Here is a 12,394-nt window from a genome sequence, read left to right as displayed (position 1 = left end):
AGAGCCGGCAGAGCTTGAATTTTTCCCATTCAACCTTGCTATTTAAAGAATTCCTCTCCGTGTAATTCTGGTTGCCTGTTAAGTAATACCTAAAACAATTAAAATGTTCTTGTAATGACCCAAACTCTCACTGTAATTAATTAATCCAAATTCACTGAACAGTGATGAAAAACAGGAAGCATGAGTCTAGTCTTTCCAAACCAAAGCCCATGATGAAATGTCTATGGTATGAAAAGGCTCACCTTTTTCAACACCTCTCCCCAACTATCTGGGAGTCAGACACAAGCTGGTACTTGCCAGGAGAAAAAATCTTATCTAAATTGAAGAGGTGGATGAGGTGGATGCTTCGGTGAGTCACCACTTTAAAATGCCTCAATCTGTGGATTCTTGATTTGCCTCATCGCACCTCACCTGTCAGACACCAACAAAGCAGCCCTGAGCTTGGGTGAGAAACTGCAGTCCAGAACAACTGTTTGAAAAATTACAGACAGACATCTAACCATAAGACCACTGTTCTTTGCATTACACCAAGCAAAACTGGAATCCCTATTTTCCAGAGACTACAACCACATAGCAGGTGATAACATGCAATGAGAGAAGCAAAGGAAAGGGAAACATATTTTCCTGTAATCCCAACTGGTCAGCTACTTTTCTCCAGAGGGTCCATAGAAAGCTGTCTTCACTGTCATTCAGTGACATCACTCTTAATATATATTACAAATATATATTTTTTACCAATATGTTCATTAATTATTGTCACTGATAAATTGTTAAAACATAATCTTTTACATTTGTATATTGTAGGTTTATATAATTATATATTTATACAAATGTATATTTATACATTTAATCTCCATATCAAAACTAGTTAGTAGAGCTGGTATTTTCCCCTATTTTAGTGATGAGGCAGGGACAGGCAAGAATCATGGGAAGAGGGAGGAGGGGGTAAAGAAAGAACTGGGACGAAAGGGGAAGGGCCTATAGGCAAAGGGTGAAGGTGGAGGCAGGAAAGGGGAAAGATTAAGTTAACTTGTTCAAGATTATATAGATAGCAATTATTACAACTAGAATTATAATCTAGGTTTCCTAATCCATGATGGGCCAGAGCTTTTCCATGGCTATTGATGGTGAATTTGGTTATGATTGGTATTCTGTTAACATCATGGTTCTATCACAGATTTTGTGACAAATTGAGAAGGAAGGGATTAAAAAAATTGGAGCTTTAAGCCTCTAAAATTAAACTGATATTCTTTCCTCTTCAATTTCTCTCTATTTTACTATTTTATTTCTTGGCTTGGGATCAGGGATGGCTGTCACTGAGAGGTTTGTCTATGCTAATTTTGAGCAGAAAGAAAGGAATCTATTTTATCTATCTCTGTTCCAAACTCTCAGCATTGTGGCACAAGGGAAAGAAGACAGACTCCGTTGTCAGAGAACCTAGGTTTAAATGTTATTTATTTATTTGTTTGTTTGTTTAAGGCAATGGGGGTGAAGTTAATTGTCCAGGGTCACACAGTTAGGTAATTATTAAGTGTCTGAGGTTGAATTTGAACTCAGGTCCTCCTGACTCCAGGGCTGGGGTAGATAGAGATCCACTGCACCACCTAGTTGCCCCCTGGTTTTAAATCTTGCTTCTCACACTATTAGTGAGATCTTGGACAAAGTTACTTAACCCTCTGGAAGCCCATGTTTTCTTATCTTTAGCAGTAAGAAGGTTGAAGTATGTGACCTTCTGGTTCCAGATTTAGGAATTTATGTAGACATGACCTCTTTGATCCTCAATTTACCTCATTTGTAAAATGAGTAGATTGCATTAGATGTTTCCTTAAGCTTTAGGCCTGAGATCTTATGGTCCTTGACCCAGGGAATAAGGGGCAAAGATGAGTGCTGGGGATGGGAAAAAAGGCGGTGGGAGGGTAAGAAGTTCGTAATCTCCAAAGATTAAGGCCAAATACATCCAATAAATTCTTTAGTTCATCCTCCATTCAGAGTCAACTGGTGAGCAAATATTCTCACACAACCAATGTCTATCCAATTAACTCTAGGAAAGATAGTCCTCTCAACTTAGTAAACAGTAGTTTTTATTGAAAACACACAAAATCTGATCATATAAACTTTGTAGTCTAAAACTACAAAAATTTCTACATAAGCTCAAATCGGACATTCTTTCTAAGGCCCCATGCTAACAGTTTCACAATACTATTGTTTAGAACTTGAAGACTAAAAAATTTCAACTCTGCCCTTGATAGAAATGATTTCCTTAGTTGTGTGACATTTGTGTAAGTTACAACCTTTCACTTGCTGGTTGAAGTAAATGATCTCTAAGATGCCTTTAAAATTAAGATTCTATCTGGTCTCTATTTTCTGGTAGTTTGCTAATAGTAATAATGACCAGTTTCAATCCCAAAATCAGAGGATCCTCTAGATGAGCAATCTCAACATAATTAAGTTTCCCTAGATTTGAACCTTAATCAATGTGAAATACCACATGATACTCAACCCACTAAATACTGAAGAAGGCCTATTTAAAACTTTAAATAACTTGCTGCCATGGCAGGGGAGGAAAGGGAGGGTAGTAGAAAAATGTAGAACTTAAAAGTGTGCAAAAGGATGAATGTTGAAAACTATCTTTGCATGTAATTAGGAAAAATAAATTTAAAAAAGAGAAAAAAAATTTAACAAACAAATGTGACAACCACCTCACTCTTGTTCTATGTTTTAGGGAAGTCTATAGGAATGACTAATTGATCTATAGAAATATCCTCTATAACCTCACACAAACTTGGCCAGAGAGATGGATCAAATCATGTGGTTCTGTTTTAAGCCAGGGTACCTCAGAATATTGGATGTATGGTAGTAGGCATCAGATATTCTTAGCCTTGAGGCCTCAACTGCTAAGCAATTTATTGTGAGCCTAAAACCGTGGCAAGAGAATCAGGGAAAAGAGTAAAGGACAGAAAAAAGACGTAGAGAAAAAGAAGCATGGAGAAGAAAAGAACGACAGTCATGGTAGTCAGAGAGTACTAGAAGAACCCTCCACTCTCTCATATTCTCTCTGCAATCTTTTGTGTCAAAATACATTGCAGATTCTTAGTGCTACAATAATCAAAGACAGTTCTAAAGGACTTCTGATGGAAGCAGCCAGAGGAGAAGTTATGGACTCTGAATGCAAACCAAAGTATACTATTTTCCATTTTTAGTTTTGTGTGTGTGTGTGTGTGTGTGTGTATGTAATCTATACTAGATAGCTAGTTCTCTGCAGGTGGAAAGGGAAGGGAAGGAAGGAGAAAAATTTGAAACTTGAAACCTTACAAAAATGATTGTTGAAAATCTTTGCATGCAGTTAGAAAAATAAATAATCAAATAATAAAAATAAAAAATAGTATCTTTGAAGGTAGTTGAAAATAAAGAAATTAATAAAAATAAAAAAGAATAAAAAGATGCACTGCAGACCTTAAATGTTCCTGAGCATAGTTTTTGTGATTTAACCAACCAATCCTAAAAGTCGTTATGTAGTAGAACATTACTGAATTTGATGTCAGAAAGACGTGGGTTCAAATCTTGCCTCAGATCTGTATGATTAGCTTCATGTGTCTGGGTAAGTCATGCTGTATTTCTAAGGTTTCCTCATCCAAAGAATGAGGTTTACATTCAATGAGTTCGGTTCTAGATCTATGATTATGGCTCTATGATCTCTGAGCAGGTCAGGTTGGACTGGGTTAGACCTCAAAACAGCCAACAGCCTCGATTTTCATCAGAGCCTGGTTACAAAAATGTTTCTCATCTCTGCTTCAGGGTTTACCTCATTTGGCACAGACACTTGACCCTTCCCCTCTCTGTATGTGCTGATGTCAGCATGCGCAGCAGAACATAACAATAGGCAATATCAGATCCCATAAACCTTCTGATCCTGAGCCAATTCAAGACTACTTCTATTAACCACGTCCTGCTTTAGACTTAACACCCCATTTAGACTAGGGAAAGCCCTCTTAGGGGAGTTGTCCTGTCTGCAGGGACCACAGGGACAACTCTTAACGTCACATCTGATGTTGAACCCTGATAGGGAGCCACCTCTCCCTATTAAAAACCCAACCGGATTTCTCCAGCTATGAGACAACAATGTCTGAAGTTACTAGGGTCTTAGAAACACTTCTCTCTTCATGTGTTTGAAGGGCTTAAGTCACCCTTAATGGCGAAGCTGCTGGGATGTACCATTTAAGGAAGTATCATATGGTTCTGCCTCTTCATAATATCCCTCTGGAGACTCAATCTTTGGGACTGGAAGCTGTTTCCTTTCTGGAATCTGTGGAATGAACAAATAAAACAAACATTTTTTTTCAAATAAAGATACAGGAGAAAGAACTCAGAATTAACTCTTTCAGTAGATGGACGGAAGGAATTCCTGAATAACATTTCCAAGAGAAAAATGTTATATGATCTTAGAATCAGTTAATTTCAACCAGACAGGGAAGGTTTTAGATTATGGGACTGTGAGCAAGGGGTTGGGAAGCAATGTGAAAAAATCCTTAGTATTTAAAGCTAGCAACCTTAGAGAATATAGAAGGCCTGACTCCCCCCACACACACACACACTCTCAGAAAAAGAAACTGAGGCTTCTGGAGGTAAAGTGGCAGACCCCATGGTCACTGATAGCTAAGATTTTAGTCTAGGTCCTCCAGGCCTATAATGTGCTAGCTATTTTTACATTACTGGAATGTTGTAAGATGTACCTAGAAAAAAAAAAACGAAGGGTCAACTAGTCAATAGATGTATTAGCAACCAACCAGCCATGCTTAGCATGTTCACAAATACTTATCAGATTGTAAATATTTTAACATTTTAGATTATCTACAACTATACTTCTGCAATGATTTCTTAAATTAAAAAAAACACATGGAATCTATTGAGATAATATTTGTTAAGGTGACATTGTTTTTCTCTGAGAATGAAAGATGAACAACAAAAACAACAATTTGTTAAGTTATGAATTTCACAGTTAAGAGATCTAGACTGTTGTTCCCTTAGACTTGGGGGCTTTTAAATACTTTATGTGTTTGGCTTTCAACATACAAGATGGTTATATACTTTGACTATGCTAAGACTAACCATTCCTTCAATTTGGCTGAAATATTCTTCATGCTTTAGAAAAAGAAGATTTGTAAGCAAAGAGCACAGGTCTGTAAGAAAAGAGCTAGACCACTAAGTTCCATCAGAAGCTTGGGTTAATTATTCTTGTCAACCATTTTTTTTCTTTCCCTCCACCAACATTACAGGAAAATGCTTTAAAAAAAAGTAGTAGGAAAGAACATCGATCCTGGAATTAGAAAATTCAGGTTCAAGTCCCAGCTCTGAAACTTACTAGTAAATATCTACTACTACACATTAAATCTCTACTTCTTCATCTGCAAAATAGGGATAATAATAGTGTATTTATCTACCTCAAATTCCATTTGTGTGGTAAAGGCTTTGTAAACCATAAAGTACTTATAAAAAGTTCATTATTATAAAGGCCAGCAGCCTAGCACTCAATGGAGAGTTTTGCCTCAGAGATGTAGGTAACAAAAGCAACAGAGCTCTAGAAAACTCTATCTCAATATTTATCCTAACTATACAACAACTATATCTGCTAGATAGTATTAATTTTTTTTAGGTTTTTGCAAGGCAATGGGGTTAAGTGGCTTGCCCAAGGCCACACAGCTAGGTCATTATTGAGTGTCTGAGGCCGGATTTGACCTTAGGTACTCCTGACTCCAGGGCAGGTGCTCTATTCACTGCGCCACCTAGCCACCCCAATAGTATTAACTTTTAAGGACATTTTACTGGAGAATTATATTTAGCTGGAGCAGAGGATTCCAAATCAGGACCTTTATCCTATCCTATTCAGGATATCTTTCCTAGGCAAATACTAACCCTAATACTAATACTAGGTAACCATCTATTGTTATACAGTAGCCTGTCAACTCAGCCCAAAATGATTCTGGGCTGAATTGTTGGCATGACTTTATGGGAAAGGGGTACATTGGGGAAATTTTGACGGGCAAGAGGTAAGAGGCAACCATTATCTCCTTATGAACTGGGGCACATAAGAAGCACTTCCTCTCTCTAACAGGGACTCTTCAGTTCAACACAATCAAAACATCATTGTCAAGCTAAACTGAAAATCAACCTTACCAAACACACCGGACATCTTTTAAGTAGCTAGGAGTACAAATCAAGGAAGTAGATAAGTGTCACTAGAGTAAGTCTTTGAAAAGATTCCAGAACCTGAGAAAAGTTCCAGCAAGATTTCTAAGACATTTCTTAGAAATGCAAGCTTCTATGATTCACTGATGAACACACACACACACACACACACACACACACACACACACACACACACACACACACACAAATACACAAACCCTCTCAGCTCCTGCCAGGCACACTAGGTGCTAGGGATACAAAGACAAAAATCAAAACAATTTTTGACTTTGTAAGTAGAACTAACATTCTACCAATTGGAAATAATATGAAAACAGAAAAATAAATATAAAATGCTTATATAACATTTGCTTTATGGCTACCTCACCAACTCCCACTGAATGAAAATTACTCTGCCTCCTCTCAGAGTGCTAGGGGTAACCCTGAAGGTCATTGGGATTTACAGTACTCTTGCTCATAAGCCCTTACAGGTGAGCTTCCTAGTAATTATCAGATTTAATAAGATTTAAGAAAAATAGACTTTAAGTGAATATGCAAGGGTAGTTGTTAAAGAAACAATTTCCCCAAAACCAAGGTGATGGACTCGGCCTTTGTCCACACAGTTTCCCTGGAAATAGTAGATTCAAACATATCAAAATGGCAGTAAGATGAATTTATGTGGAAACTGTATGGTAAATGTGTAATATAACTTCTGTTTTCTCCATTGATAGACTCAAATAAATTCTCTGAGCCTTCCTACTCCACATAAATAAATTTTTGGGGGTGGGAGAGATCACTAACCAGGAATCAGGAACGGCCTCATTTTAGAAGATGGCCCTTGAAACTTGGGATTGGAAGAGGTCAAGTTGAGAAATGAAAGCACTTATAGGCATGGGGGTTAATAACTGTCTGAGGTAGTACTGAATCTTAAACTCTTTCAAATAAAGCCAGATCAGGCCTGATTTGTGTGAGAAAGCTGAAACTTTTTGGATAAAAAAATTTGCTTTGAAAATTCCCAGACACTGAGGATTTGGATTCAAATGAGGATTCTTATACTCTAAGTGTGGAAAAGTCCCATTCTTTCATGTAAGAAAGCTGAATTTCCATGCTTAGATGCTGTTTGAATACATTTTTCCCCAAGCATAAAAAGCACATATACTTTAAGAGCTCTGATCCAACAATGAGGGAGCACCAATTTCTTACTTTTGCAATAACCACAATGTGTATTAGAGTACAGGAAGTTCAAGAAGTCAGTATTGTGAGACTTGTCTTTGGATGAGGGCTGGGGAGAGGAGGAAGGGTCAATGAATGGGTCATGACTAAATTGTTCAGATGTATCAATAGACAAATTGTGTGAAACTCTCCCAATTAAGTTAACTCATTTAGGACCAGCCTTTTATCTTTTCATTTTCAGAGTATGGGAGAAGATAGAGGAGTGTACAGCAGAGAAATCTCCATTGGTAATCAGCTTGAGAACATCTGTTTCTCCTGAGGCAGTCAGAGCAGCTGGCTGTTTTAAAGTCAGGGACCACATTCACTGTCACAACAGACCCCTATCTTTGTCTTTTCTAAGGGGACATTTTTATTCACTCCTGTGAGAATCATAAACAATGAGTATAACTAGAAGAATTTGTTTCAAGTGGAGTACTCAGAATAGAGAGATAAGTTGAAGTAACATGGTAGCAACTTCTGGGGATGGATATGGGGACCCCCACCTCCCCCTCCACAGAAGGGTAAGGGAGGTGGCACTAGGCTGAAATATGAAACTGAAGGGGAAGAGCAAGAATTCTGAGAGGGACCATCCAAAGCCATGATGATCAGTAGAGTGATAGAATTCTCAGAATTCCTAAGCTGGGGAATTAGAGGAAAAAAATACTTTTCTAGGCTCTGCCATCATAAAAGTCACAGAAGCTGGGAGAAACTTAAGAAGTCATCTACTTCACTGGTATCAAACTCATATAGGGATGGGAGTCACTTATGTACATTAGGATGCCTGTAGACTGTATAGTGATCCAACTTTAAAATATATTTTATATGTATGTACATATATACATATGTTATTTTTATTTATTTCCCAATTACATTTTAATCTGGTTTGGATAGCACTCCAGAGTGCTGTGGGCAGTCAGCCAGTATGTTAGACACCTCTGATCTCCTCTAATGTCTATCTTAAAGCATGAGTCACATATACAACCAGGTAAACAGCTATCTAGTCTCCACTTGAATATCTCTGGGGAAAGAAAAAAATGTTTTTCTGGATTGTTTTGTAGTACATCTTCTTTAAAGTACTTAAGAGGATAAATACTATTTTGATGAGAGTAACCAAGTCATTCTCAGTTGATTATCATACAATATTGATGTTACTATGTACAGTATTCTCCTGGTTCTTACCCACTTCACTTTCCATCAGATGTTCAAGGAAATCTTTCCAGGGAAAAATTGTTGTGGAAAACATATGAGGAGTAACAATGTCACAAATTACAAAAGAGTCTTACAATTGAAACCTAGTCCACCTGCATGCTTCCTCTCCTTAACTTTTACCTTCACTTTAACATTTTGATTTCTCTTGCCTTGGATTTTACTAGTCAGGCTGAAGCAACACAGTCCTCTACTGTTTCTCCATCTCTCAGTAAAAGATTCAGATATAATATTTTTTTTTTAGGTTTTTGCAAGGCAAATGGGGTTAAGTGGCTTGCCCAAAGGCCACACAGCTAGGTAATTACTAAGTGTCTGAGGCCAGATTTGAACTCCTGACTCCAGGGCCAGTGCTTTATCCACTGCGCCACCTAACCACCCCTGATTCAGATATAATATTACAAATTTCTACTGCAAGCTGACCAAGTCGGGAATGTGATGTATAGGTCAAAAAGCTAAGACAATCATCTGATGCCTCATTCATTAACACAAGCCTTGCCCACTGTAAGAGAGGTGGTAGTCCCATTGTTTTCTATCCTGGTCAGAGGTATGCAAGGGAAAGATGAAGAGAATTATAAATGTAACAGAAAGAAATTGGGTGGAGATAAATTGACTAGAAGTAAAAAATTATGATTGTAATAGAAACAATTTGCAATCTTAAAGGCTGCTCAAATTGGGTGGAGATCCCCATTCTTGATGCACCATTGATTCATCGTTTAATGTAAAATTTGTATCCTGATCTCCTTCAATCTTACCCTCTAATTCCGGGGCCAGTAGAGGGGAAGGGAGTTCACCTTTTACCCTCTGGATGAAAGTCAAGACATAAAAACCTGAGCTGGATTTCAGCTCAGAGCCACAGTCTTCTCTATCAACCTGTGGTCCAGCCAACACTGCTTAGCTGTTCTTTTATCTCTCTCTCTCTCTCTCTCTCTCTCTCTCTCTCTCTCTCTCTCTCTCTCTCTCTCTCTCCCCCAATTCCTTTTATGTATTGCAACTTCTTTTAATAAATTTTTGCTTTTTTTCCACCTTTGCTTTCCTGAGTCTGAATAACGATTCCTCATAGGCAGAACCGAACTCAAGTAGCCAGCGGCTACAAGACCACTTCTGTAATACTGTGCTTACTGCTGAGCATCACATTTTAGAAAGAATGTTAAAAACTAGGAGAACATTGTACATAGTAACAACAATATTGTAACAATGATCATCTGAGAAAAGACTTAGTTAATCTGAGCAACGCAATGATCCTTGCAAGACAATTCCAAAGGACCCATGTTGAAAATGCTATCCACCTGCAAATTGAAAAATACTTTTTTACATTATATTTCTTGGTTTCTTTATTGGGAAAGAGGGGGTCATTGCATTATGGTTAATGTTGAAATGCATTTCAATTTCAGGCATGACTTCACATTTATAATCATATTGCTTGCCTTCTCAATTGAATGGAAAAGAGGGAGAGAATTTGGAACTAAACATTTTTTAAAATGAATGCCAAAAATTTTCATTTTAATTTGAAAATATTTAAGGAAATAAAAATATTTTTCTTTAAATAAAGAATGTTGGCTATCTCGAATGTATATAGATGCAGTGTAGACCAGCATGACAATTTATTTTCAAAAGAAAAGGAAGACACTGCCAATACTATGGCTAGTTGGACACAAGGACACCAGGTAGTGGTAGCAGCTAACCAATAGACTAAATGAATGCTAGAATTAAAATGTGGAGTGATTTTTTTTTAAATCTGGTATGAGAGAAAAAAGACTCACCCCATAGTTAGAACTAACCAACTTAGGGCTGTGATCTTTCATCCAGGGACGGCTACCCTGTTTTTCCACATCCAGATGCTCCAGCCTACACAGCTGTTCTTCTCTCCATCCAAGTCAGATTTCCTCAGTTTTCATGTTAAGGACCATGTCTGACTGTGAGGAGGTCAAGACTTCTTATGGAGATGAAAAAAAGGGAAATATGATGTATGTGTGGGTCACTGGACTTTTTGGCTCATCCTAGCTTAAAGGCCTATCTTATGATTCACTCACAGCTTTAGCAGTTCCCTCTGGGAGAGTGAACCTTGGACAGCGCAAAGGTAATCATTTGAAGAAGTTGGAGAAGACAGTCTTTGCTTCTCAGCAAAGTAATTCCATGGAAAGTGGAGCTGGCTTCTACTATGAAGCTGGATGAGTTCTCTGGAAAATCTTCCAAAGGCCTGGAATTCATCCATTAGAACAACTAACTGCCTTATATCTGAAAGTTCTCTTTAGCAATACATTGGATTTTGCCCCTTCAATTCCAATGACTAATATTCCCTCAAACAAACCTCTCCTGTCCTTTGCCTGAGAGCAGAATCCATCAGAAATGTGATGTTTTCTCTAGAGAAGGAGCTAGCCTCCTCCATAGATTCTACTCTCTTCTGCAACAGAACTATTCCTGCTGAAGTTCCTGAGTAGTAAACCTCATAGTCAAATTCCCCTGAAACAAGAAATCTTCACATTTGTGTGTGTGTGTGTGTGTGTGTGTGTGTGTGTGTGTGTGTGTGTGTGTGTGTGTGTGATAGACCCCTCTGGCAGTTTGGTGAAGCTTAGAGACCTCTTCTCAGAATATTTCTAAATGCATAAAATACATGCATAGGATTACAGGGAAAAACAATTATATCTGAAATAAAGTCAATAAAACATATTTAAAAAAACAACCACTACCAACTACCTAAATGCCAGGTTAAGAACCCCTACTGTAAAAGATCATGAGAGCTATCTTTGTCAAGGAAGTCAAGTTCCTTTGGAAGATGCTCATGGTGACCTAATGAACTTTAAAACTTGCTCGTGTGAAATCTTGAAGCAAATAAATTTGCCTCACTATTTTAAACATACACAAATTCCTGGGTCTGAGTTGACACTACACAGTTGGAGTGAGGTTTCAACTCAGGAAATTCCCCTCATTTTTTGTTAACCTGTGAGCAGCTGCTCCCCTAGAGGCAACGTAAGCAATGGAGTTTCCATCTGGCAAGGACTAAGGGTTCTTGGGACAGAAGAGCCATAATCAAGTTAAAACAACAGACCCAATCCAGTCAGAGAAACTTCTACAATCTATGTTCACTCCTCACTGGCATTGGAAAGTGCCAAAGTTGCTTTTTTCTATTCCTTCTCCTTCTCTTCCTATCATCTTCCCACTTTACAGAGAGTAACAACCCCCCAGAAAACAGCACAGTTTAAAGCCTTAAGATTTTCAAAGTGTCTTTCATTTGAACTTCACAACACTCTTGTAGTACTAAAAATATCATTCCCATTTTGTTCTTAATATTCGATCGCTCTTCAGTCAGTCTGACTTTTATGATCCTATTTGGGGTTTTCTTGATACTGGAGTGGATTGCCATTTCCTTCTCCAGTTCATTTTTACAGATGAGGAAACTGAGGCAAACAGGATTAAATGACTTACCCAGGGTCACAAAACTAATAATGTCAGATTCGAAGATGTCTTCCTGAATCCAGGCCCTAGTACTCTATCCACTGCTCCATCTAGCTGCCTATCCCCATTTTATCATAGGGTAAAACATAGAAGGCTAAGTGACTTCCTCTTGGCCACCCAGCTTTTAAACATCGAAGACAGGATTCAGATCCAAGACCCAATGTTTTCCACTATACTTTGTTCCCTCTCAAATCACTTCCCTTCTGAATATCGATGCAAATTGCTCCTAAGTGACATGAGCAGAGACAAAATGCTCCAACAAGTACTGAAATTTTAGAAAAAGTGTAATATGAACCCCAAGTCTAAGTAAGATCCCTCAACTACTCTCCTTGACCTCTGAGTT

The 12,394-nt window shown here is 38.0% G+C and overlaps 1 protein-coding gene across 3 annotated transcripts in view; it reads right to left on the bottom strand.

Annotated features, from left to right (window-relative positions):
• Positions 1-12,394, bottom strand: part of AFAP1L2 (actin filament associated protein 1 like 2) — a 130,369-nt gene that overhangs the window by 30,877 nt on the left and 87,098 nt on the right. For all 3 annotated transcript variants that reach the window (XM_074233628.1, XM_074233626.1, XM_074233627.1), the window contains one exon: positions 4,213-4,303. In XM_074233628.1, the coding sequence (XP_074089729.1) occupies positions 4,213-4,303 (91 nt within the window). The remainder of the gene's footprint in view (positions 1-4,212; positions 4,304-12,394) is intronic.

Source organism: Macrotis lagotis, chromosome 4 (assembly GCF_037893015.1).
Source record: "Macrotis lagotis isolate mMagLag1 chromosome 4, bilby.v1.9.chrom.fasta, whole genome shotgun sequence".
Taxonomy (NCBI): domain Eukaryota; kingdom Metazoa; phylum Chordata; class Mammalia; order Peramelemorphia; family Peramelidae; genus Macrotis; species Macrotis lagotis.
The sequence above is the reverse complement of the archived record's forward strand: the minus strand, read 5'-3'. Positions and strand labels throughout refer to the sequence as shown.